Source organism: Cygnus atratus, chromosome 1, assembly GCF_013377495.2.
Source record: "Cygnus atratus isolate AKBS03 ecotype Queensland, Australia chromosome 1, CAtr_DNAZoo_HiC_assembly, whole genome shotgun sequence".
NCBI classification, from domain to species: domain Eukaryota; kingdom Metazoa; phylum Chordata; class Aves; order Anseriformes; family Anatidae; genus Cygnus; species Cygnus atratus.
Window position 1 is genome coordinate 100425751 of NC_066362.1, and position 27829 is coordinate 100453579.

General features: G+C 44.8%; 1 protein-coding gene across 11 annotated transcripts; it reads right to left on the reverse strand.

The window, feature by feature from the left end:
- On the reverse strand, positions 1–27776 carry ZNF384 (zinc finger protein 384). Of its 11 annotated transcripts, XM_035571545.2 has the most exons (13): positions 27431–27446; positions 27128–27176; positions 26412–26687; positions 26137–26326; positions 23333–23399; positions 22942–23182; positions 22270–22600; positions 17448–17525; positions 9986–10210; positions 9154–9336; positions 8264–8342; positions 7389–7547; positions 1–7222 (listed from the first exon to the last, which is right to left on the reverse strand). In XM_035571545.2, the coding sequence occupies exons 4-13, from the start codon at positions 26187–26189 to the stop codon at positions 6947–6949; spliced, it is 1692 nt and encodes a 563-aa protein (XP_035427438.1). In that variant the 5' UTR covers positions 26190–26326; positions 26412–26687; positions 27128–27176; positions 27431–27446; the 3' UTR covers positions 1–6946. The 11 variants fall into 11 exon arrangements, with proteins under 11 accessions (XP_035427438.1, XP_050567709.1, XP_050567712.1 ...); XM_050711752.1 differs by lacking the exon at positions 26412–26687 and having other exon boundaries at positions 27431–27484; XM_050711755.1 differs by lacking the exon at positions 26412–26687 and having other exon boundaries at positions 23333–23403; positions 27431–27484.
- Positions 27777–27829: the final 53 nt, after the last annotated feature.

A 27829-nucleotide genomic window follows, 5' to 3' on the forward strand; every position in this document is an offset into this window, starting at 1 on the left:
AGCCTCCTGAAGTTGTCTAGACTAGGTTCTCAGCCTTTATTGATCTACAGATGCCTGTGTATTTTCCCTTGGAAATGTGAACATCTGCATAAAATTTAAGCTTCCAGCTTTTCAGTTACCTTACAGACCTCTTTAAGTGTTCTCCAAGGACCACAAGGTAGTCAGTACTTGAGAGGGATTGTTACGCATACCGCAGCAGTAGGCCTACAACTCCAAAGTTTCTTGTTTAGTTCCCTTTTTGCTGTAGAGGCACACATTCAACTCTTCTCTCTTTTTTACATTCTCAGTTCAGAGGTCCCTGCTCTGCATTTCCTTCTCTTCAGAAAAGAGTAGATGTACCCACGCTTCATTCTCACAAACATCAGTTGAACTGGAGCACCTGCCCCCAAGGTGGTAAATCAGCTTTACATACGGAAGAGGATGCCAAATGCCCCATGTTATAGCAGTGTGCGCGTTCCAAAAACATATCCTAATTGAGCAGCAAAACTAGGCATAGACTCTAGTTCTTTGGCGTCATGATTTCTTTTCTTGCAGTTGTTTTTTTTTTTTCCATTCATTACACAGACACTACATGAAATCGAAATGTTTGTTGGACCAAGTCACTACATCTCTCTAGTACTTCGGTGTCCTATACAGAAACAAGAAACCATGCACACAAATTTAATCTGTTGTACCTGGAATGACGATTGAACAGGTACCTATCATGTAGTTAATGAAATGTACAGAGCGATTTCATTCTATGTTCTGAAACTGTACTAGTAAACTTGGGCATCTTTCAGGTACATCACCTGCAAAATATTAGAAGAAAATCCTAGACATGATATATAACCTTTAGTTGATACGAAGATGATAAAATAATAAAAATATAGAAGACAGGCAGGATCTCAATTATATTCTATATTATGAAGAAAGATGGAAGATGTAGACAAATCTGTGAAGTAATGAAAGATTACCAATTGTCCATGATATTTAGGAAGATGTTTAGTTCTACCCATCTACCCATAAAATATCCTAGAAGTTGCATAGCTAGAAGCTCACAATCAAGATTTAAAAGAACTATCTGGCAAGCAGATGGAAATAATGGGCTTTCCTTTCAGAAGAACCTCGGAGTTTGAATGTGTTCCAGAAGACAAGTAAATACTTCCATTTAAAAATATTTGAAAAAGTAAGGGGGATTATCCAGGTTGCTATAAGCCAGTTAACCTAACACTGATTTGGCAAAATCAGAGTGTAATCAATTTGGGTTACACTCAGCTAAAAAAGGAAACATAATGTTATTTGATCTAATTTAATGAAAAAGATCTCATTAAAAGAATTGTTTATTCTTTTATGGCCATATAAATTTGGTGGTTCAAAATAACTGTCTAGGAATAATGTAGCAAGACTTGCATCTACATACTGCACAGCCTGGCCGTTTATAAGGGAAAATGAAAGGCAATAGGTAAGTGCTACATGATGGAGCTAAGCCTTACCGTGAGATACCTAAACCAGCTTGACTTAATTTAGCTGTTTGGAAAGATGAATACAGTGGCTTGATCATGGTCTGTAACTCATTACAAAAGAAAAAGATTTCTGATAGCAGAAGACTTTAATGTACTGAACACAGGCATAACAAGACCCTATGAAGTTAAAAAAAAAAAAAAGTAAAATAGAATGGTAGTTTTAATGGCAGTGATAACCAACAAAAAAATTTAATAAGGGACATGGTTGATTAAACATAAGTCTTTAAATTATGAAAAGTCTTAAATCTTTCTTGAAGATTTAACTGAATGGTCGAGCAGCAATACTATCATTAGTCACAGCTGAGGTTCAGTTACTGTTTTGTGGGTGACTTTTCTAAATGATTTCCAGCCTACGTGATGTTTCCTTTTAAAGCAGTGATAATTTGCAAAATCCAGCTTAGAACTGACAATGGATTCAGAAAAGACAAGAAGAAAAAGTGCTACCGCCTTCCAGCAGAGACTCAAGATGCAGCCTAAGGCAGAACTCCAGAGTCAATGTAAGGTCTTCTTGGGTACAGACACACAGGAACAAATGGATTGGCATCACAAAGAAAATGCATAGTTAAAGAATTCAGGGAGCTGAAGAGAAAGTAAAGAGAATATTCCGTTCTTGTGAGTGGAAGTTAAATAATTGAACTGTTGTCACCTTGAGCGTACAAAGCTGAAAAGCTGCAGACTGTGGAAATTGCAGCTTCATCTCAGTAGGGGATAATTTTGTGTGGATGTTATATTTTGCATCCTGCAGGTAGTAACCATACTTTTAAAATCACCTGAAGTACTTTATATGTGTTAAATAGCCTCAGAAATTCGATGAGGAAGACCTGATACAAACTTGAGTAAGTGATAAAGATAATGAGAATAAAGTATTTTCAATTATTTCTACACCACCAACACGAGCCTGGGTAAACACAGAAATAAGAATTTTTCGTTGATGAGGGGGAAAAAAAATAAATCCTGGAATAAAGTGGCACTTCCGAAACTTGATGGGAAAGTCCCTTAATAAAAATCATTGGTTTCTTCCTGGGCAACAGTAAAAATTACAGGAACAGCGGCAAACTGCACAAACACAAGCAATATCTTTGAAATAACTGGTAACAAAAGAATTGTACAGCCTTAAATACACATAGATCCCCATGCTTGGCAACAATTCCAAGAAGGGGAAGGATAGAAGACATTAGAAAACAACAAATCAAACAAGGTAAGGTGATTTCAAGCACCTTTAACATGTTAAAAAAAAAAACAAAACACTGCAAGGAACTGTAACTTGCAAGACACTCCCCAAGAAATCCAGCCAGTCAGCAAAATATACTTCCAATTTTCAAAACTAGTTTTCTTAATACAAGACACTGCACCCAAAACAGGTCAATTTTTCAGACTTCGAGGTGATGCATACAAGACAAGATAATAACATGAGCGGAAACAGGCAGTTTTGTCCTGTTCCTGCTGAATATGGGCATGTGGAGGAGAGCCACAAGCAGTAATAAACCTATCCAGAGTCTGTGCTTCACAAAGCCAATTTCCAAAGTGAGCAAAACTGTAAACTGAGTTGTCCATAAGAAAAAAAATGTAAAACGGAAAAATGTGAATGAAAACTGTTAAGAAAAATTTATTATATGGCCAAAAAAGCTCCAATTCCACAATCAAGGAAGAGGGGGAAACTGGGTAAAAGCTTGTCCAGGGTTCAGTGAGAAAGTCTGTGAGCAAGAAGAAACAATTTAAAAAGAGAGAGAAAAGGCCAAAATATAACACATCGAAAAGAGGAAGGCCAGACAGCAACTGACATAAATTAGGTATTATTAAATAGAGAAAACTGGTAAGGAAAGCTCTGCAGCTAGCAAAACTACAGATAATATGGATTTTGGAACTTTCATTAATTTTTTAAAATAAAAAGTAAACAAATATTACTAATAGTACTGATCCATGCTAAATAAAAATGATTAAATTGCTAGTGACACAGAACAAGGACAATCAGTCAACAAAATATTTCTAATCCCATATTCAGAAAGAAACAGAATGTGGCAGTAGTACGAAAATAGCAACTTCTCTCCAGTACCTTAGTATCAAAGTAGGAAGTTAGACAACATCTGCCGGGGACATATATTTTCAAGTCAGCAAACAAGCAGGAGTCTTTCCAGTTGACTAACAAGCTCTCTAGCCCATTGATTCTAATTTTCATTCAACTTGGGATATCAGAGAAATACCGTAAGACATTCAATGACAGTATTCCCAAAAGGCAAATGAAATGATTCAATGTCAAAATTAGTCTGAGGCAAAATAACGTAAGAGCTGTTGAGATGAAGAATGAATGAATGAAGAATAAAACCTATAATCCAAAGGTTTACAGAATACAGATTTTGTAGAGGAAAAAAAGAAAAAAAATGCCTAATTTCATTCTTTGAAGACATCATTATACATTTGGTTTAACAAAGGGGACTGCATAGGTGCAACATACTTAAATTTTTGTAAGGCATTGACCTAGCACCGTAAGTCAAAAAGATTTACTGTACATAATCACATACTAAGAAGATTAAGAAATGACTACTAGCCTGCAAGTCTCAAGAAGAAGCTAATAAAAAGTTGCACTGAATGATGCTTTTCAAGTTAGTGTAGGTCAGATGCAATATAGCATTTTCAACCTGGATCAGAAAGTAAAAAGTAACAACTGATACAGTTTGTGGTTGACAAAACTGACAAAGTGGTGCATAACCTGGACCATCAGTAAGCTAGGTCTGTTCACACACAATAGACTCTGATATAGACTCACATTAAGTAACCAGGAAGTAAGAACTCAGACCACGCCTGCAGAAAGGGGAAAAATACTATCATGGAAAGCTGAGACTTCAGATGATCTAGGAGTCACACCAGATAAGCAGCTAATGTGAGCTCCAGTAAAACGCTGCAAGAAACGGGCAAATGCAATCCTCTGCAGACTTAAGGCAAAGGGCAGGGCAACCTTGTCCATGGCAATGGGGCTTGAACACTTAATTCTGAAATGAACATGTCTACAAGATACTGAAGAATTTGCCAAGATGTAGAAATAAACGACAAGAATAATTCACAGGCTGGAGGAAATCCCTTACAGTGGAAGACTGAAGGAGTTCCATCTGTTTAGCTTGTCAAGAAGTAGATTAAGAGGTGGTATTACAGTGTTTAAACACCAGACCAGGGGAGAAAGCCCCAATGTGCTCTAAGGGTCTCTGAATCAGTGGGATGGACATACCTGAACTAGTAACTAGAAGCCAAAGCCAAACAAATCCAAAGGCGAAATCAGGCTTAGATATTTTAAAGCAAGAACACAAAGCCCTTGCAGCAGGCTACCAATGGAAGGGATTTGCTGTGTCCCTCTGCCTCAAAATCAAGCCAATCCATTTTGTGAACACGTACTTCAAAAGCGTTATTAGTTACTGAGGCTCAGAACAGGATAAATGGGTTGAAATGTCACCTGTAAAATGCAGGAGTAAGATGGCTTCTTCTAGCCTAATCTATGGATCTAAAAAACAATCCAACCATTTGCAGCCAACCCTGCTGACTAAGTGCAGAGAAACAGTTCTCTGCCGACGGCTACACAGGTGCAGAGCTCCTCGCTTTCATCGTGCAAACCACAAGGCTGCCCAAAGGCAGGGATGCACTGCTCGCGTTCACACAGCCATTCAGGACTCACCGCAGCGAGATGCTCATGCAGTGTTTTGGTGCGTGGAGAAGGAACACACGTCACAGGGGCAGGGTGCTTGCAGCAGCACCTTCAAGGAGCCTTTTACACCAATTTATTTCTACACAGGGTGGTTAAAAAAAAAAAAAAGCCCCTACTGGTTGTTCATACATAAGTCTGGGATTCTATAGGATTTGAGTGCAACACATGCTTTTTCCCTTGCCTTCTCATTCTCTTCCCAGTCAGCCTCCATGATCCAAAGAAACTAAGAAGTGACACACAAGACTAGTAGTCATGTGGACCAAAAAAAAAGGGGGGGAATCTGAAGACGAAGAGAGAGGGAAAAACAAACAAAGATTGAAAATAAAAATTCGCCAGGATAATGCGTTTTATAAACACAGAGATAGAAACAGTTACAGCAAGGACAGAGCGGGCCAGGGGTGGGGAATAGATATTTATATATATATATATATATAAATTCAAGGGGCCTTCAGTTTATTCCTTTTGGCTCCCCCTTCTCATTAGATTGGTCTCTCTGTGGGGATCTTCATCCCTTTCTCTCCACTGTCCACCTTTTGGGGATTCTCTCCCATGATCAGGGTCCAGAAGAGGCCACCACTGCCATGTGAGTCCAGCCCGTCTTGGCAAGAGGGAGCCTGGGAGAGCGCTCTGATGGGAGGTGAGCAGAGAAGCTAGCCTTTCCCTGACACCTGCCGGCTCCTTGAAAAGACTGGTCTATTCCTCCTCCTCCTCCTTCCCTTTGGGAAACTGGGGGCAGGACAGGTGTGTAAGAGTCAGAACTGCTGCTGTTCCACCTTTCAGTAAAGGAAGTAGAGAGAAGGGTGATGATTATTTTGGCAGTCTCTTACCCTCCCCTCCATTGCTTTTTGGTTTGTTCTTGATGCCTGCAGGCTTTTCTGAGGAGGTGGGGAGAAGCAGGAGGGAGAGGAGAAGTACAAGCTGCTAGGACATCATCCACAATGGGCAGGAAGAGCAATGAGCAGGAACCCACATTCCTACAGGGCCTTGGCCATGATGCTGCTCAGACAGCTGGGAGAGGCAGCAGCCACTTCAGACAGACTCCTCTCTATTGCTCTCCACTAGGGGAGAAGAAAGAGTGCAACGCTCTAAAGCCCTCAGGCAGTATAGGCACCTGTCCAGCCCAGAGAACAAGCCTCACCTCTCCCCCACACTGGTTTCACCTTCCGCTGTGGAGAAGGTTTCTCCCATCCAGTCCTTGGGGCAGGACAAGCGACCCCTCCTCCCTTTCACAAGCAGGAGGGACAGGAATGGATATTTCTCTCTTAGACACTCAAGGAAATCCTCAAAAATACCCATCCAGCTGTGAACCCTGCCACGTTCTTCTGTGGCCCGCTGAAAACGTGTCCAAGCCCCTGAATGTACAAGGACCATCTCTCCATCCCATCACACCACGCACGTCTCAACACCTCCCCACCCCCTTCACGCACATCCTACAGTGAGAGAGAAGGCAGAACAGGGGCCTTTCTTTGGGTTTGAAAGGAGGGGCTCTTGCATGAGGAAGTGATCCCAGCACAGGAAGGGGGCTCTTGCACAAGGAAGCATCCTCCTACCAGGCAGGCTGTTGCACAGAAGGAGCACCCCCTTGAGACAGGCTGTTGTTCAAGGGGCTGCCATGAACAGGGTTACACGGCCAGAAGAGGCTGTTGCAGGAGGAGAGGCCGGAGACTGTTGCACGAGGAGGGCCGCTGCACAAGCAGTGCCCCGGGCGCAGGCTATGCACAAGAGGCGTTCTGCTCCCTGGGTTGAGGTCTCTCTAGGAGCTGGAGAGGTGCTCCACTTGGATGGCGCTGGTGCTGACAGTGAGGCAGATGTCCTTGTGATGCTCTGAAGTCTTGTAAGGAGTCAGGTCAAAGGAGCACTGAGGGGGAGGGTTGGGTGGGTTAGTGTCTCCAGAAGGGCCCCCTGCTGCCCCACCCCCCTGCGGCTGGAAGTGCTGCTGCTGCTGAGAGGCCTGGGCTTGGGCCTGAACCACCTGCTGCTGGGGGTCAGGGATGTTGTGTTTCCGCATGTGCTTCATCAGGTACGTCTCCTGCAACAGGAAGAACGGCATGAGAGGAGGGGACGGCTTTCACAAAAGCCAAAGCCCACAGGGAGGGATATGACAGCTCACGGGGCTGCTCCCATGGGACCTGAAGGATCGACTCACTGAGAAGTATTTCCACTTCTGCCACCCCCTCAGGGGAGCAAATACTCACCGAGGTATAGGCCCGGCTGCAGATGGAGCAGGTATAGACCTTGGCGTGTTTCACCGTGTGCGTAGCCAGGTGCACCTCCAACGAGGCAGCATCCGTGTATGCACGGTGGCAGTTGTGGCACTTGAAAGGTTTGTCTTTGTTGTGCTGCCGTCTGTGGGACTGGGGGTTGGCAGCAGGGTGGAAAAAAAGAGAACGCAAGCACAGGTAAGGAAGCGAATATTAACACTGGAGGTTGCTTTACCTCTAACATTCCCTTCCCGTCAGGCTCCAAGTTCCCTAAGCCCCAGTATGCTGAGCAAGGTACGCCTGGCTCCTAGCACAGGACAGCTATTTTCCTCCCAGTCCACTACAGCTTTCCCACAGACACCTTATCTTCTCAGCCATATTAGGCATTTGAAAAGCAGAGTCTCTTAACTCTCCACAATCCCCACCTTCTTGCCATTCGGCATTTTCTACAGTCCCCTCCTCCAGGATATTGCAACAGGACACACCATCTCTGCTTCCCTAAATCCCTATTCTTATGTCCCCCCTTCCATTGTAAAACAAAAACACCTATTACAGAGATTTTATTCCATGTATGAGATTTAGAAAAAGTCTTACCCCAGCTACATTAGAAAACCCTGCAGAACAGATCAGAGGAACTTTAACAAGGTATCACTGCTTGCAAGTCAATCTTAAAATTTTACAGGATGCAACTCCTTATGTGACTTATTTGGGTCACCGTTGCCATGAGAGCCACGAATCTCTCCCCTGTCCAGCACTTCAACAGCTTTTCTGTATTCTTTCACTCTTCCTCCCAGCATTTTCCATCTCCTCCCGCTTGACATCCGTATTTGCCACCCCCACTGTTGAGCAGGGCATGCCCAGTCCCTTACCTGCAGGTTGGAAAGCTGGGTGAAAGCCTTTTCACACCCAGGGTGAGCACATTTGTAGGGTCGGTCCCCGGTGTGGATACTGTCGAGGAGGAAGAGCACAAACAGGAGGCAGTGAGCAAACAGGCAGCGCAGACTGCCAGGGCCTGATGCTGTGATCCAATCTCACAGCTGCTCAGCAGTGCGGGGAAGGGGATGATGTTGCCTCCAGATGCTGTTCTACCTGGACAAAGAGAGCTCTGCCCAGCTCCTGTGTCCAGCTAGAAGTTAGAAAAGATATGCATGCAAGCAGAGTTCAGAACGTGACTAGGACTGAGGAACAAGAGCTTAGGAACGCCTGACCAGCTTGGCACATGGGTCACCTAAGAATGGCAAGGGGTCTGGTGGCCCAGACTCCCTGCTCTAAGCTCAGGAGTCCCACACTGTGACCAAGAGGAATTCATTCTCTTGCTCACACAGTACCGAGAAAACAGCTCTGTTCCTTCTCAGGATACACATTACAACAGTCTTCCCTTCACATTATTGGGGAAATGTGTTCATGTGTCCCTGTCCCCCTGCAATGCCAGGACAAGCTTCCACACACTCAGTCCAACCCCCATGGTGCCAGGATCCCTTACGGCCAATGCCTCTCTCTCTATTGCTCTCTCTCTGTGCCCCCCGCGGTGCAAGACCAAGGATCCCCAGGGACAGCACGTGCCCACCTCTGCCCTGCCGTGGTCAGTGTCTCCTGCGCAGCCTCCACTCCGTCCACTCTGGTGGGTCACCTCCTTCTGTGGGTGCAGCCGGCCGCGTTCCCCGCCCGCCCCCCGCATGCTTGGCGCGCGTGCTCCACAGGTGCATGCCGGCAGCGCGGGGGGGCCAGGGCCAGGCCCCCAGCCTCCTCTGGCCCTTACCGTGTGTGCTGCTGCAGGTGGGAGAGCTGGCGGAAGGCCTTCTGGCAGTAGCGGCAGGTGTAGGGCTTGGCCCCCGAGTGGATGCGGAGGTGCTGGGCCAGGTAGGATGTGTTGGCGAAGCTCTTGGAGCAGTGAGGACACTTGTGGGGCTTGACAATCGCCGTGTGGAGCTTGGAGTGGATCCTGCCGAAGAGGAGGAGGAGCAGCAGCAGTTGGACACGACCGCCATCTGGCTAGTGCTGATGGAATGAGGGCACAAAGGGGGTGGGACAGCACCACGCTATCTGCTACACAGAGGAACTCCAAACACGGCCTGAGCTTGCTCGGTCTCAAACCGTGCTCCCCTTGGATTCAAGAGACCGTGGTCTGTCCGCACCGGGGGAGGATCCAGAGAGAGGAACTATAGAGTTTGGACTGAGGGGCATTGGCAGAGCTGTGTGGGAAGCCTATGGCTGAAATAGCAGGGGGGCTGCAAGCCTGGACTGAGATGTTTGGCAGGACTAGGCTGGGGTGACAGGGAACAGTCCTTCTACGCCCACTCTACTCTCGTGCTGACAAAACCAGTGCTACCTTCTGTCAGAAAATGTCACTCCACTGCAGACGCCCCTTAGAGTAAGCAGAACTAACCTCTGCACACACCCAGCCCCTCACAGTAAATGACAAGTCTTATGTGTCAGATACCACGACTGCCGGTTTGTTGTGTTTGAGACGTGACCAGCCTGTGGAAAACAGCAAGGTCTTCCCAGGTAGTCACCCACTGAAGGTGCTCACAGCATGCTGGGATGACGGCAACATGCAGTGCGGAGGGCCCCCAGCCTCCTCTGGCCCTTACCGTGTGTGCTGCTGCAGGTGGGAGAGCTGGCGGAAGGCCTTCTGGCAGTAGCTGCACGTGTAGGGCTTGGCCCCTGAGTGGATGCGAATGTGCTGGGCCAGGTAGGAGCTGTTGGCGAAGCTCTTGGAGCAGTGAGGACACTTGTGTGGCTTTGTCTCCGTATGGGACTTGGAGTGGATCTGCATCTCCGACTTGGAGTAGAAGGTCAGCGAACACATCCGGCACCTGGGACCGGGGTGAGGGGAAGAGAGAGTGTCATATGGGGCAAGCCCCAATATCTATCAACTCTAACTGGAAGGGGTCTTCCACATTGAGTGAATAAAGGATAGTTTCTGACCATGTGAATCAGGGGAAGTTTCACCTCGGACATTATGCTCAGCTGCAAGTACTCCAGTCCCAGAGGGACAAACTTAAGCTAGGAACTGGCAGGAAAGACCAGACTTATACCTTGCAGCCACACAAGTAAAGGTCTTGGAAGAATCAAAGAGATTAATTTATTAGGCTTACAAGGGAGACAGGGTAGCACTTCGGAAATTTTCCAACAGCAATCTGAAGGGGACAGGAATAATAATTCCCAGACAAAAAACATTTTGTTCATCTATGATTTATTTCAGTCAAAAAAGTTGGAAAACCTGAAAATCCAGGTTAAGGTGTGTCTTCATAATAAAAGTTAATTCCACGTACTGCAAAGTCTGCAAAAGCAGTTATGACCAAAACACTTAACTCTGCTCCCGTTTTTGGAGAAGACATTCACGTATTTGAAGGCAATGCTGAAAATAACAACAGTGCTACTTTCCTAGTGGGTCTCACAAAGATATTCTGCAAATATAATCAGCTATTTCACTGGTTTAATTGGCTTTCACCAATTCTATCTTACTGATGTTTTAAAATGTTTTGTCTAGGAGTTTGGACCCATCTGTTCCCATAAAGATCAGAAACATATTTGGTAACACAGATTCTTTGAACAGGAAGAAGCAGTTGGCATTATCTGCTGTGGATGTTGCTGTTAAAAACTGTTCCTCCATCATGACACCAGGTTGTTAAAAGAAGCCCGCACTGCTATACAATTCAAGATGGTAAGATTTTGTCTCTGTTGTTTTAACCATAGAGGCTGCATCCATTGCTGGCCTTTTATTTTTTCCTTCAAAAGTGTGTGACAACAAGGAGCAGAGTTAAAGTTTCTCTGAATTTAAGTCCTTCCATTTGCAGACTTCTCCATTAAACAAGACAAAATGGAACCTGCACTTGGAACTTCCAGGGTCACATCTGAGGGAAAAATGCCACCTAGAAGACCTCTGTTCTGCCTGCTGTGGTGTGTTGATTATGTTTTTGTCTGGGAATTTCCTTAAGTTTTACCAGTGTTTTAAAAAAATGCCCAGTGACAAAAGTCTCTGCAAGTATTACACACCACAGAGAGCTTATCCTGTTTGTAAACCCACTACATGTGCCCACATTCAACTATTTCTTTTCCTCCTAGGAGGATACATCATTACATCTACTATTGTGGCTATTTATGTTGGAGCCAGAAGCTTTTATGAAGTGTGCAGTCTAATTAGTGTATGTAATGTAGGCAATATTTATCCAGCACCTACCTTAACTTCCACAGGCCCTTCAAAGCCACAGCTTGATTTTAAGCCATATAACTGGAAGCCGTGCCTCCCTACCAAGCATTCTACCACATACCTGCCATAACATTGTTTCTTTTCCTTTACATTCATTATCACCTCTAACGGTTGCTTCCGCATTTCCTACCTTCATCTTTCTCTTATTTCCTTTTAATTGCACAACTGAACACAACACGCAAGCTAAACACATCCTTACATAACTTCCCGCTCACACATACAAAAATCCTTTCTGGAATCAACAAGCAGAAGCAATTTGGCTGTTTATCCCTAGGTCTGCTAGAGATACAAGGAGTAAGAAGGAACATTGGGATCATCTTTTAGAAAAAGTAGCTTTTGGTTTATAAACCAAATTATCTCCAAACACTTGTCCAGTTTGCTCCAGACTTTCTGAAACATGATAGCTAGACTTGATGACAGTATATGTATTTTGCAGTTATCAAGTCATACTTAAGAGGATGATGACTGTATCCTTGAAAAAAGCAATGCTAGAAAGAACTTTGAAGTAAACACTGAACTGAAAGTACCACTGAGTTACCAAGTCCAGTTCTCTGCTAACGCAAGGAATTAATTCATAACCCCATGCATGACTCTATCAAGCTCCTTCTCAGTGGATGTTTATTGCCAGTATTCTCAATTGAAGTCTGTTCCACAGTGTCACTCCTCTGATGATGAATCATTCAATTGAGAACAAGCTCCCAGTGCGATGTTGTGCTAATATGGCTAAATGAATCAAAGGGGAATAGCAGGTATCATCTTTCTAAGTGCGAATGGTGCAACTATTCTTGCAACAGCATGCCTAATGCTGAAGACTATGTAGTCAACAATTACTGAAAGATCCAGACAAGTTCAGAGAACTTGGGAATGACGGTGTGTGGAAAATCTACTTCACAGAAGAGATTCACTGAGCCCAGTCTATCTTGGTTAGGGGGAAAGATTAAAAGATAGCTTGGTCAATACCCATATAAATCTATGTAGGGAAAAAAAAATCAATTACTGTGGGCTTGGTTTATGCAGCAAAGGTACCATGAGATACAATAACTGACAGGATGAGTTCAAAAAATCCAAGAAGAAATAGGATCTTCCAGAAATAGGATCTTCCAACCATGAGAATAATGCATCTTCGGAACAACACTCCGAGGCTGTGTTATAATCTCAATCACTTGGCACCTACAATTAATATTTTTAGAATTCAGCTACCCATCAGTTTTGCTTGAGCTTCAACACAACGTTGGGCACTAATCTCTTCTGTGCTGTACGCATGACCATGTATTTTAAAAGTCTATTCCTTTTTGAAAAATTCATGATCTTTACTATGTCATCAAGTCTAAGCAGTCCAACCCATTAAGTCTGTAATGACATAAAGCTATCTACTTTATTTCCCATAATATCTGTGCACCAATTCCTTTACTTATTTACTTTGTTAGGTATCTGCCTTCAGGTCAGAATTTCCCTATAATAAACTTTAATGAAAAGAAAGAGACTGAATGTCCTTTTCCATTTTCAAAGTAAACGTATAAAAAAGGTATTTCAAAACCTCTCTGGCACCTGCATGAGAATGGAAGATAAATCCGAGTGTTAGAAACAAAACAAACAAACAAACAAACCAGAAAATAAGAACAAAACAAAACCAATCAAACAAGAAACCAACCCTAGTTGTCTGAATTTAGCAGCTGTGGACTTTTCAGTAGTGTTTTTAAAACAACATTTAAAAAAAAATCTTGCAGGGACTCGTTTTCCAATAATCTAACTAGCATTAGCCCTGAGAGGGCAAGAACGTTATGTAGCATTAACAAAGTCATAAGTCTTGTTAAGTTAAAAAAGCCCTGGAATACAGCAGAAAGCTGCACTTCAGAGAGTTCTGTATTATGTGGCAGCAGGCATTTTCAATGGAACAAATGATCCATTTAATTAAGGGTTTTGCATTTTGCCTCAGACATCATCAAATATTAAAGGAGAAGATGCAATCAGCCCTCTAGTGGGTAAACATGGATTCAAAAAAATGTTAAATCTATACGGATAATGAGAACATTGCATCTGACACTTGCACTGCTTCAGTGTTTCATTTCAGAGAAATTTTCCTTGCTGGGGATAGGAAAAGTTGGCAGTGCTGCTTGCTAAACATGAACATTGTGCTATGTGAAATAATCTTTTCTTTTTTGTTAATAAAGATTTTTGATCTTTTTTCCCCCATCATGCTTCTAAACTACTACTCCTTCCATTGTATTCTGAGAGCAAGTAACAGAAATGACTGCAGCATTCCCATTGAGAGCATTATACAACATCCCTACAACTGTTTGTTACGGCTCTGCAAATTTAGCTTAGGAGAACATATTCTTAACAACGCAGAGGTGTATTTCTCCATATAAATAGTTAATTTAATATTCAGCAATATGCTAGAGATCAAAAGCAACCCCTTCCAATGTTTATAATCCTTTCTTTTTATAAGGAATCTACAGAAATAAAGTGAGACATAAAAAGAATGTGCATGTTAAGACAAACACCCTCAAAAATCATGAAATGCCAGTAAAAGGTGGATGCACAATTCTAATTCTGCACCCATATGAAAGTCATCACGATGAGTCATAAACAAAATTATGCTTATAGCAACTAGACTACAACTCTGAGACACACAGGGCCTTTTTTTTCCACTTTTCATGGAATGTTCCGCCTCATTCATCAGATGCTGTTATGAGATAAAATACCATCTGAAATACCATCTCATAGTAAAATTTGCCTAACATGGATTAACAGCATTTTTCAATCAAGTGCTTAATTAATTGATATCACAGTTGTGAAAACTATGCAAGCTTTTACACAGCCTTGAGGATTCAATTTCCTAGTATCCACTGAGATTGGTCTTAGAATTTAATTGAACCCTTGTTCTTTCTATTAGACTACAAATACAAATACTAGACCACGAGGGTTTTTGTGTTTGTTTTTATAAAAAACAGATCATGAAGGTGTGAAGTTGAACTAGTTAAGTTTAGGCTCTCAGAGTCAGATACTTAGCAAGGAAAGAAATTTACTGCCTTTGCAATGCAGAGTTAATGAAGTAACTAATGCAATCATAGCATAATAATGGATGCACGGTGCATGATAAATGCTGATTTAACCTTCAAACTCCCCAATTTTTTAAAGCTGGAGTTAAACGTTTTCTTACTAATGTTTTGTAAGAGACAGAGGGAAGGAGACAGAACATTTAAGAGACACAGCTACAAAACTCGGATAAGACCTAAATCAAGCCTGAGTATAGAAATGCCAAATGAAAGCATATGACAGTTGTACCTCTGCTTCTCCAATTCTAGAGTATCACCAAATCACATTAAAAATTTAACGTGCTTCCAGTTGCCAATTTACACTATTGACATGTATACTATCAAATCTATCAGCTACATTGAGATCTGAATCTACTTATTTCCACACTCCTTCAGTGACTCGGTTGCTTGATGAGGCTACAGAAAACAAATGTGCATCACGCTCTTGGCAAGGCACTGGATATTTTTTAACACCGTATAGCATTTTTCCAGTTCTAGTTTTCTGAGGGGATTCCTGTGTTTTGTCCATTTTTCGAAGATCGTTTGGAAAAATATCAGAACCAGAATTTTGTGGTATTTCAGCACACTTCACAAGTTGCCTGTCTTCTTTTAATCACTTCAGCACTTATGCTTTCAGCAATTGCATTTACCCTCTTTCATCACAGCCTCACACTGGGAGCTCACATGATGTCATTTAGTTCCTAAAAGTTTTTTTCATAGTCATTGCTTTCCAGGATACTGTTTCCTCATTACTAATATTCCTTATCTTTAGATCAAAGGTGTTCAACAGCAGCCAACAGGACACTTCAGAGAATTACAGAATATCCCACGTTGGAAGAGACCCGCAAGGATCGTCAAGTCCAACTCCTGCTCCAATTCTATCCAGGCCTAATTGGATGGTTGTTTTATATCGTGTCTGAGCATCTAGATTTCGATACCTGACTCTGCGGGAGAAGTCACATGGGTTAATAAACCAAGAAACTAAACCTTCCATTCAGCTGTAATAAAAACACGTTTTGCTTGAACAGTTCTGGCTTAACAACCACGCAGAATTTCCCCTATTTTTCCTTACCTATCCACCAGCACTGCTTCTACCTGTAAATTGTCAGCCACGATTTTCTGTTCGTCTCCAAAATCACTGAACAACATCAAGCCTAAGACCTTCTCTACCAATTTATGAAATCAGTCACCATTAGCAAGAGACCAGCAAAACAATGAAATACAATGAGATGTTTCCTAGTACAGTGATAATACCTAATGCTAAAATTGAAAGAACACAAAAGCCCCATGAGAAAACACTAACAAATTTGGGAGTGCCAGAAGTAAGATCATCTATGTCACCATAATTTGGCTCCGCAATGCAGGCATGTTCTGATACAGCCTTATTGACTGTTTCCACAGAACTGCATCCTTATTATGTTGCACAGACAGATACTTAACAAGCAAGCGTTCAGTAATCTTCATCACCATTGTGATGTGAACAGCCTTGAGCCTTGTCAACCGTACACAATTCCAACCTCAGATTGCAGAATTACTCCTCTGTTGGACCCCCACAGAAGTATCAGTGCTCCTCAGACACTCATTTATTTCCACAACACCCCTGTTTACTTTATTTTTAAGGGGGAGGGAGCAGCAGAAGACAGGGGAGTGAAAAACAATTAGTAAGACATAATTCTGAGTGGCTAACCTGATAGCTGCAAACACTATTTTTCTTTTAAAAGAACTTCATACTGTTTACAGTTAAATCACAGCTCCTGAAAGACTTCTGTGCTGCATATAAGATCCAATGCTTCTGCAAAGCAAAACAGGATCCAACACGTAACAGAGGACTATTCTATGACACTTGCAAAGGGATTATGGTTTTAGGAATACCAAATGTTAATTACTGCAGGATAACTGTCTATGGTCATTTTGAGCCTGCAGCACATGCAAATCCACCAAAAGCTAGACCTAACTCATATATGCACATGCTTCAGGGTATGATTATCTGTAGGCCTGAACCACATGGCTGTAGAATACTGTAGGAAATCTGTGGCAGAGGCAAACTTAGCCTACAGTTCTTCAGACTAGCTGTCAAATGCCTTCCTCAGATCATCCTTCTCTATTCCACAACCCCAAGTCATTTTTATTTTTGATAAAATTTTTCCTTTCTCTAAGTAATTGTGCAGGACACTGACAGGCCATCACGTATACAATAACTGTAGTCACATAATCAAGGACGTATCAAAGTGCATTGACTCAATAGGGCCAAATTAAGGTGCGATCAGATAGATGAGTGACAGAAGAGTTTTGACGTTCTCTCTCTCCAGTTGAGACTGTAACTGGCCCTTCACTCCCTTGCATACAATCATTCCAACAACATGCAAGTAAAAAGCACTAAAATTAAAATTCATGACTGCAGAATCTTTACTGTTAATTCCTTCTGCTTTGTACTAAAATGAGCTGAGAACACATGTGCATGCACACACACAGTTACAGCATCTCAGCAGAAGGGAGAGAACTTGCCGTAAACCAAGCTTTCACCTTATTATATCCTGAGGCAAATGGTCAGTCTTATTTCTATTTCTAACTTTCAAGCACAGCACTCATATCCAAAGCAAAGCTTATGTGTACAGTGTGTGTAGATATGGAAGTTCATGCACACCTGTCCTCCTTAGTTTTGAAATCATAAGCCAATTTCAACCGAAGCTGAAAAAGGGGTAAGGATTTTAAAGTCACTACAAGTTTCACAAAAATACGCAGCTGGGAAAGATGAGAGACCCTCTTGGAGCCCCCTGCTGAGGGAAAGGCTAGTAAGCTCACCCTTGATTAGACATCAGAGAATCCACACAGGAGAGAGCCGCTGGAAACCAGGCTTCATTAGTTCCGCTGCTCACGGAACTACTTGTTAAAAAAAGCAAACAGAAATTCCAACATGTGGCATCGTACCGACACCCACGTTGGTCATCAGCAATCTTAAGATCCACTGCACAGACCTCTGCCACCACAGCAAGGACAATTAGTGATAGTAATGGTAGTCTGACATCTTTTTCTAGCATTAGAGGGGGATGAGGCTCTTTGCCAGAGGAGGTCACATTCTTGTGCTGACAGTAGAAATACGGCAAAATTTAGGAATATTGGATTTAATATTTCTAGGCTTTGGAGGGAATGTGGTCAAACTTTCTGCCTAATACTTCAAACTTTATTCTCCCTTTGCCCCTAGCCTTTCAGCCTGTTGCAATCCTCTCTTTCCTGCACCAAGACCCAGTCCCACGTTCTTTACCCACGTGCCCCAGCTTCATCCTCCATTGCAGTGTATATTCAAGTTTTAGTTCTCATAGTTAAAATTTGTGTCCTCTCCCTCATAGTTCTATTTGTCTGTCCACATCCCATGCTCTTGTCCCCATCTGTTCCATTAATTCTAGACACCTATTCGTTTTCCAGCCCCTAGTAGATCTGCTCTTTCCCCATCTTCTCAGTCTTGGCCCTTCCTAGCTTCTCTCAGTCACCTCTCCCTTTCAAACAGGCTCTCCATCACACCCTCTGGTTTGTAGCCTCTAGTCTTTTCTTCTGTTTCCCGTCTCTGCTCTACCAGCTTTCTAGACTTCCTAGACACAATCAGCTCTAGGTCCTAGCCATATCTCACTCTTGTCCCTACTGCATTTGAATCAAGCCTTCTTTCACCTTGCCGCTGAGCCCATTGGAGGGGGGAGGGTTACTGTAAACACGGGCATAAGGACTCCCTTCTGAAGCAGAAGGGGGAGTTGTGACTGAAGGAAAAGCGTGCTTGGCCCTTCAGCATTAGAAGATGCTTATCACTGCAGAGAGAGTACACGAGTAGCCCAGCCTCACATAAAGGTCTAGAGGTCAGAGTGTATTTACTTCTTCTGTGGAGATGGACAGTCTGGTCAGTGCCCGGAGTCATGCAAGCCTCAAGTAACATCAAAGAGGATATAATAATCTTTGCACATTTCAACTACTGAAGTATAAAGCTTCTCAAGGCATGCCTAACAGATTTTTTTTTCCAAAGCTTACAACTTGGCCAAATTTGGCCACATTTTAACAGATTTGTGGCTTAGAAAAGCCATAATCACCTGACTTCAAATCTAGGAAAAAAAAATAAAAATGAGAAAGTCACTAAAGAACAACATTAAATCCAGTATAGGGCAGGAAAAAAAAAAAAGGCTGAAAATGAGCTATCTAAGAACATGCCCACCTGCTGTATTCAAGCCACTGGCTCCTCTTGTGTCCCTAATCTCCTCAACAGGTCCTCTGCCTGGCTTTTCCCCCTTCCACAGCTCATTTATCTTTGTTTCTCGCTAGCCTTCCAGGGCTTCTGCGCACTTTTTCTCCCTGGACACACCACAGAAGCTTATGTCCCTTAGCTGCTTACTGTTTTCCAAACCAAAACACCCTGATTTTCCCACACCCTACTGAAAGTAAGTGAACTCACAAATGAAGGTGGGAAACAGAGAGCTCGTTGGTCACAAGTATCACAGCAAGGCTCTTCTCAAGGCAAGAACTTTGCTCTTGGTGTACTAGGTTCAGAAGCATAGCTTGCAAAGTCACTCCAGATTAAGAACTGGAGTCTTTACAAAAAACTGATGATCTGGAACAGATAAGCTGAACCATCATTTAATCAGCCTTGTCTAACACGTCACACCACAAACTTCAAGAAGTGCATATGTACAAGCACTAAAACAGTGCTAAGAAATGATACTACTGTCTCCAGGATTCATGCTCTCTCTCTCCCTCAGCATGTTTTAAAATTCTGATAAGAAACCACGTGCTTTGCACACTGCCTGTTTCTAGAAAGATGTTCTCTCGATGATCTTGTTTTCCACAGAAAAAGTAAGTTCTACAAGGATGTCAGGGAAGATTAATAAAGTTGACAATGAATCCAGACAAGACTGAAGTGACATTACTCACGAAGGAAAATGCTTCACAGAACAGATTCAGATGCTGTCCCCTTCAGGTATGTGCATTTTTCTAATATCACAAAGCAAAGCACCAAGGACTGTGCCAGACTGATCCTAAGGCTAGGTGTCCAAGATCTGCAAGCAACACCTCAATTAGCAAAAGCTTCACGCCTTTTCTTATAAAGAAAAACCTAGTCATAAAAGATTCTTGCACCAATTTCACAGCAGACTAATTCACTTCTAAAGATGTTAGAGCAGCAAAACACCGCCCATTTGCTGGCACAGGAATCGCTACATTCAGCGGACTGATCTGCAATGGGGGTATCATCTTTGTGCTCCAATCCCTTCAAAACCTGCCCTCACTGCTACCTGTTCAAGGCCTTGCTCTGCCTTCACCAATACACCAGGAGTCTGGAGTTAGGAACATCAGACACCTGCTCTGACACCCACAGCAAGACAGCTCATCGGATTTAGAAAGAAAGAAACAATCAAAAAAATCAAATTGACAAAAGCTTTCCAGGCTTTAGGAATCAGCTATTAAAAAATAAACGGATTGATCAATATAGTAAACTCCTTCCAGGCATCTGACTAGATTGTCTTTAGTGCATCACCATGAGAATCAATGAAATCATACAAACATATCCACATGTATACCACAAGCAACTCCTCCTTCAGCCTGAGAAGGGAGCAGCAGACAAACCTCACACGGTCTTAATTTAGCTAGTATACGTCTGCACATTATAGTAATGGGAACTACCCAAATTATCATAATCTAGAATACAGATGGAACCCAGGAGTCCTCAAAGTTTTAACTTGCAAGTCTATTCATATGCATATTATGTACAAACTGTATTGCAAAGATTTTCTCTTCCACAGCTGCAGAACACGACAGCCTTTTCTTTTATTTTTGAACAATTATTTTTAGTTCCAAACTTGCACAAGGAAAGCATCAAAGAGAAGACCCCAAGAAAGGCAGAAATACTCTTTGGTGGTCTTCAATAAATACCAATTTAGTTATCTTGCACCTTAATAGTGCCCAGACGAAGTCTGGGTTGGGATGGGGGCTGGATGAAGAGGCAGAGGTACCACACTTGGACTAAAGATGAAGACGGAAAATCTTCCTGATGACATGCTCCTACATATAAACTCATTTTTTTTCCCATGATCAGTTACACAGCCTGTGCATGTTCATGAAGTTTCTGCTGAGTCACTCCACCTGGTCATTGGCATTTTTTTTTTTTCCAAACTTACAAGTAAACAAGGAGCTATAATTAAAGCTTTGGTTCAGCTTTAATTCTAGCATTCACTGCCAATTGTGTCCCCTGTAAATACATATTTAACAACCTAATTAGCAACCCAGACTGTAAGCAGCTTGAGTGTGGAATTGTGGCTAGGGCCCAAAATAAATGGTGGGATTACAAATAGCAGGCTACCTAACACTCCTACCCTTCTTCACCATACGCTGATTATATTTTCAAAGTGGAAAAACTGGGACATTGGGCAAGAGAATAAAAAGGCTGATCCAAGCTCTGGTTTTGAAGCTATTTAACTGCATTGATTTAAAAATACAAACATTTTTTTAAATGCTATAGTTAAAAATGAAACAGTGCCTGCGGTGGATGCACTGATTCTGTGTAGGTGCCTTCATATTGTTATTCTTATTCCAGAAACGTGGCTAAATCTACCGAAAAGAAAAAAAAGGTCTAGGATGGTTAAGGGGAAACGGCCTGCCTCAGAAGGATTCATGGGCACATAGTAGGGAAGCGAGAAGAACGAGGAACCCATCTCCTCCTTGTTTTCACCTAGCTACTAATTTGTCTCTTATTGATCTTGATCATCCTTGAGAAATGCCCATCACTGAATCACCCGCACTTGCTCCTGCTTCCCAACCAACAGACTATCGCATTGCTTCCCTTTCTTTCCTAGCACTCAGCTGCTCTGTCCAGTTCCCACCTTCTCAGAAACAACCACTCTCATTACCCTCTGCTTTAAGCATTCCCTCCTAGCTAATCTCTCCCCCATTCCCAGGACTCAGAGGTAGAAGTTCCTAAAGCCACATCCCTCCAAGCTCAGAAACCCAACTTCAGGGCTCAGAACACTCTCCCCTCTCATCCACTACCTTTAGGGCTTAGAAACACCCTTATACCCAATTCAGAAATGTACTTTTTCCTGTTTTGTTGGGAATGTTGGAACAGGAGGAGAGCACATTGGGCAACGAACACAGGAGCAGGCACTATCACCACGGTTCACTTCCAGCTCTCTGTGCATCCAGTCTAAGGTATTTATACTGGACAGACTGGAGTCCTACTTCAGGGGCACCCCGGTACACTAGGGCTTTCAACTGCACCAGAAGTGCTCCAGTTGCACCAAACAGCGCTGCATTCTGCAGTACGCCAGCCATACTACCCGGCTGTGGCATCAAGGATATACGGCTCAGCCTCCGTAAGACCCTGGTCGTTAATCAACCTAGCAATATTAACATCTGTACATTTTGGAAATTGAGGTTGTCCACTAAGGAGGTCCTTAGTTTTGGGTCAACCCACTGGTTTGCAAACATTCCCGATTAGAAAGAAAACTCAACTCTCCCTGCATCTGAAAGCTTCTCTGCTCAGGGACTCCACAGGGAAGAGGCCAAGATCTCTTCTTCCCTGCGTAAGCCTCTGAAGGGCTGAACGCACCCCCAACCCCATGCAATGTTACAGTCATGGTTTAACCCTGCTCCCCACCTGTATGTCTTGCCATCCTTGTGCTGGTCCTCATCATCCTCGTTTGACAGCACAAAGGGGTCGCTCATCTCTGGCAGCCCCGACTCCTGCAATCGTTTCTTCTTCCGGCCCCGAGGCGGTTTGGGGGCAACTCCCCCACCCCCGCCACCCCCAGCACCTTCGGAGAGGGTGGTCGTCCCCTTCTTGGACAGGTCAGGCACCACCTGGAGGGCTGCCTGGGAGCCAGGGGGTAGCGCAGAGACAATCATGGGAGCTGAGATGGGAAAGGTTTGTGCAGAGGTGGCTGTGGTCACTAGGGAACCTGATGGGGAAGTTATCACCAGACCAGGACCTGCAAACAAACGAAGATGGAAGTCAGGTGTTACATCTCTAATGGCGCCCAACCTCCTCACTTCACAGAAGGAAGCTTTATACGCCTGCTTCCAAACACAACCCAAACAGAAGAGAACAAAGAGTAGCCCAAAACATTCCCGGTCTCCACTGCTGGAAGTCAAACTTCAGCACAGAGGGCGGGTGCACAGACTGCCCGGAGATTCGCCGTGAAACCACGGCCAGGGCCAAGGCAGTCCACACCATCGCAGATGCTCAGAATAACCCCCGGCCCGAAAAGGACTCCCCGGGATTCCCTGCCACCCCTACCCCCCTGCTGCAGGCGTCTCTGGAGTCCCCTACCTGCTGTCATGAGCCCAGCAGACTGCACTGGCACCACGGTGATGTTCTGAGTCACAGGGGCTTGGCTGTGTGGTGTCAGCTGCTCTGGCTTGGTGTCTGAGTCCATGGCGATACCAGTGGGTAGGGCCACGGAGGTGGGTACTGTCAGCAAGGCGGGGTAGTGGGGGGGAGCCAGGCTGCAGCCCTTCTCTGTGGGCAGTAGCTGCTCCTTCATCTTGTTAATGAACATGGTGTTCTCAATCTAAAAGGGTGGGGAGAACGGCTTTTAGAACGCTGTGCCACAGCTTCTCCCAGCAGTTGGCTGAGCAAGAAGGGCAACAAACGTGTATCGCGCTTGGACTTCTAGCGGGAAGCGAGGCCGGCGTAACGGGTTGGAAGACAACGGTCTTACCTGTCCCGAGACGGTGGGCACTGCTGGCCAGAAGTACGGGGAGGAGTTGAAATGAGATTCTTCCATCCTAGCTGGGCACAGGGGGGAAGAGGAAGGGGGAAGGGAAGAGGAATGGAGGAGAAGGAAGACAGACAGACGCACACACACACACATACACAAAAGGAACATTAAACCCAAAAAGACTCCAACAGGGAACTGACTCAGTCTGATGCTGCGACAGTTCCTTAATCTCCCCGTTCTTACTTAAGCAACTGCTCCCCACTTTTGAACTATCTGCCCAAATCATGTTATTTTTCAGAGAAAAAGATGTCTGCTATTCCCACAGGCTTGGGTCCACCTCAAATGCCTCTTGCCCACCAGTCCTCCATGCAAAAAAAAAAAAAAAAAGACTCCATCTGACCCAAAACACCTCTAAGATTCCCCAATTATCCTCTACCCAAGTACATGCCATAAATGATGAAGTCTGTGCATCTGCATCCAGGCAAACACAGCTGAAAAACATTTTTCACTGTCACAGACAGTCTGACCCCACAAGCAGCGAAAGTTTTGGACCCTGCCTGTCCCTCCACCCCAGCTCACTAAGAACCCAGATGCAGCAAGGGCACATTAGCATTATGTTACACAGGAAGAAGGACAGGCAGAGAGAGGGAAACAGACTTGCCCGAGGTAACAGACAGCCACAGCAGACCAAGAAGTAAGACCTAGGGCTCCTGACTTCCCACTGCCCACTGCTCTGACCACTCCAGTCCGACTCTTAGAAGAAGATTGGAGATGTCGCTCAATATTCCTGACAGACCAGATCCTCCTCTTTCATCCAACCAGACTGCACAGTGGGGAAACAACCTGACTACCCCGCTCCTGAGATACCGTACTTCCAAGTGAGATCACGGAAGGGCTCTCTGTTCCTCGCTTCAGTTCTGTCTTTGGGACAAGGTTCTGTAGGATTCCGTCCCCAGTCAGGTGCCCGTGGCTCCATCTCAACTCTCCACAGACCAGTTAGCCACCAGAAGATAGCCGTCTGAAGACAGAGGCTTAATCTCTTAGCAACACCTGGCTGAGGAAATCTAATTCACCAGTCCTTTCCATTCTGATCCTCTCATTCCTCTGTGCAGTATCATTAGCAATCAAAGTTTGCAACGCTCTGAAAACGCTACTGAAAACCTCAAGAAATTCACAAAACGGTATTTTCTGAAGTAGAAGAGGTGCCAATTCCTTAACAAATATGGCAAAACTGATGGGTACAACAAATGCGATAAAAACTCTGCTCAACGAACGCTATGCAGGGCAGAGCAAGCTGCTTAGAGAAAACAAACACTGCAGGTTTCTCATGCAGCTATCTGCAAACAGCACCAGTCCTATTTCTGTTGTGATGTGGCAGTAGTCTAATTAGTGAGTAAATATTGTTTCTGAAGGGCCTATCCCGAGCATCAGATAAGCTGAGGAGCATGCCCCGAGTAGCACGAAACCCTTACTTTCCAGGAGTATATTAGGACAGAATAAATACATGAGGAATTGCTGCATGTGAGCCAAAATGCAAAAGGCAGTTTTCCTCTATGTAGAGTAGCAGTATTTAAATGAACCAAATTACCTGTTAATTTTGTTTTTATGAATTGCTCACACAACAGCAAAGCCAAGTATTCCTGCCTCACTTGCTCACTAAAAATCAACCAACAAACCCACTTAAGGATGAATTATTTACCTTGCATCAGTGGCATGCATTCAGACTGCTAGCTGCCTGACTGAATTACTCTGGATTTACACTGCTGTGATTCAATCAGAATCCAATGGGGCAGGTATCTTAGCTTCCTTTAATTTCTTTTCTGAGCCAGATTAATTAAGTACTCTGCCCACAACAAGGCCCTATATATCTAACACTTAAGTACATGACTGTTTTCTTCCACAGGATGGGCATACATACAGAGATAAGGCCTTCCTTAGCAATTGAGCCCCTGAATCAAGAGGGATTTTTTTTTTGTTTGGGATGTCAAGGGGGTTGTTGTTGTTGTTTTAAATGAGTAAGCCTCTATTTGCCCAGCTTCCACATCAAAAAATAAAGACAAACCTAAGCAAACCTGACTTTGCGAAAACAAAGTCTCATATAATAATCACACGCTTGTTTTTCAAATAAACTTTGTAATCGTCCAGTCTCAGATTCCTTGGATTCAACTGCAAAGCTTAGGAGTAAAACAGAAAGATGACAATTTAAACAAAAATCTCATAACTACTTCCTTATTTAAAAAGTAAGGAAGGCAACTCCATCTTCAAACTGTAAAATTCGAACTAGCATAGGCTGGGGCACTCAGTGGCCTCCTGATTCTACCTTGTCCCCTGTCAGAACTTGACAAAGCACCCAACTTTTGTTCACTTTACTTTGCAAAATGTTTTTTAAAAAAAAAATCAAAACACACAAAAAACCCACCACCAACAAAACGGTTTGTATTAATTCTCCAAAGATGACTACTCTGTTTTTACTAAGCTTTCTTAGAATCCGTCTCCCCACCCAGCAGTCTTCACGCTTGAATAGATGTCAGGCCTCAAAAAAATCAGCTTGAAAGACTGAAGTGTAATGAAGTTATAAGAATGTGGAGAAAAAGGAGAAACGGTGTAAGAGTCAAAGCTTTCATGCAATCTCACTGGCAAGCCAATCTTCCAAAGGGAGAAAACAAAGATGAAGATCCTTGCACCAACCTACTGTCCTAATACCCGCAAGATGTCCCTCCCCTATCCCACTTTTAGGCTGAAGGATGTTTCAGAAAACATGCACCCCTATCCACAGCCCCCACTTTACCACCGCTCACACTTACTTTACCAGAACTCTGCTCGTAACCCTTCCAATTGCTCTATAACTATCACACATGGGCTGGAGCTTCAACCCTGTACCACAGCGTGTTCCCACTGCGGTGCCTTCATCATCCCAGCTTCCACAAACAGGCCAGAGATGGGACCTTCTTCCTACGCACCAGTCTAGTATCAGACAGATGTCAACGTACCCTCCTGATATAAACCAAAAACACCTTCTATGTACAGACCACAAATTTACATACACCAAATAAACAACCAAGTGAACCAGGAAACTCACAAGGGACAAGGAACCTGAAGTTTAGCTCTCAGAGTATTTCACAGAACCGCATACTTAACGTGCTGGGCTTATACTTCTTTGCAGGATCATCACTTTAATCATAAACACACAGACAAAAGCACGTGCAAGTACACGGTGAGGTAGAGGCTGCGTTTCTGGAAGGCACAATCAAGGTTGGATACGCAGGTATTTAGAGATTAAGTTGTAATGTGGTTTTCTTTATTCTCCAGACACCTGACGTTTATCTTCTAGGCAGTTTTCAGGCGATAAGAGGCCCTGAGTGATTTAAGTTGTCATTTTATGTCTGTGCAAGTAACAAGGAGTAACTCGTCGGTAACGAGGAGGTTTTAGGCTTAATCGCTGCAAAATACTGAGGATGCCCACACGGGATATTGGATCAAATGGAAAAACGCCTCCAACTAAGTTCCTAAGCGCCAAGAAGTTCGAGCACTGCCGCGTCTTTAGACCAAGCCCACCTGGACGCACACCGGGACCCCCCCCCCCCCCCAACGTAACACCCGAGGCCCTGAACCCCAAACCCCGAGCTCGACGAGTTCGGAGCCGCCCATGCGCCGCCCCCCCCCCCTCCCCCCGCCCAGCGGCCCCCCTGTGAGACCCCCCGGGGCTGGGGGTCCCCGCACCCCGTCCCGGCGCCCCCCACCCCACCCCACCCCCCGGGGGCGAGGCTGACTCACGGTGCTGCGGGAGCTCCTTACCCCTCTCACTCTCCCTCCTCTCGCATCTCTCCTCCTTCCAGGGCCGGCTCTGCGAACAAACCGCCAGCGTTACGGGGGCGGCCGGGCAGACAGACAGACGGCCCGCCAGACGGACAGGCAGACGGACAGGCAGGCAGGCAGCCCGCCCGCCGCTTCCGCTTCCGGATCGCCTCACGGCCGGAAGCGCGGCCCCACCGTGCCGCCCGCCGCCTGCCCCTCACCCGGCGGATTTTCACCGAGCGCCTCCCCCCCCCCCCAGCAGCGCCCACCCCGACCCCGGCTCCTCCGGCGGAGCCTCCTCACCGGAAAGAGGGGAGCGGCGGTGCCGCTTCCGGGTCAGCAGCCCGAGCTCTTCCGGGGGCGCGGAGCGGGGCGGGATGGCGTCACCGCCGGCTCCGGTCGCGAGGGGGCGGGGCCGCGGCGGTCGCCGGCACGGAGACGCTCCCCCTCCCCCTCCCCCCCCCCCCCCCCCCCCGCCCGCCGCGGCGGGGCTGCGAGCGGCCGGGCCGGAAGCGCGCGGAGCTTTACCGGAAGCGCCGTGTGGCGGCGGCGCGCGCGGGGAGCGGCGGTTGGCGGCAGGGCGGAAGTGGCGGCGGCGGCGGCGGGCGGCGGCGGCCGGCGCGCGCGCGCGGCGCTTACCCCCCAAGCCGGCCGTGAGGGGCCGCTTCCGGCCCGGACGGGCCTCGTGAATATTCATGAGGG

Coding starts and splice junctions, on each gene's coding strand:
- ZNF384 (XM_050711752.1), bottom strand. CDS start 26,189: ATGTGTGATAGTTATAGAGCAATTGGAAGGGTTACGAGCAGAGTTCTG. Junction 8,343..9,153: donor CACCTGCAGCAGCACACACG/GTAAGGGCCAGA, acceptor CCTCCTCGACAG/TATCCACACCGGGGACCGAC. Junction 7,223..7,388: donor GCAGCCGGGCCTATACCTCG/GTGAGTATTTGC, acceptor TTCCTGTTGCAG/GAGACGTACCTGATGAAGCA.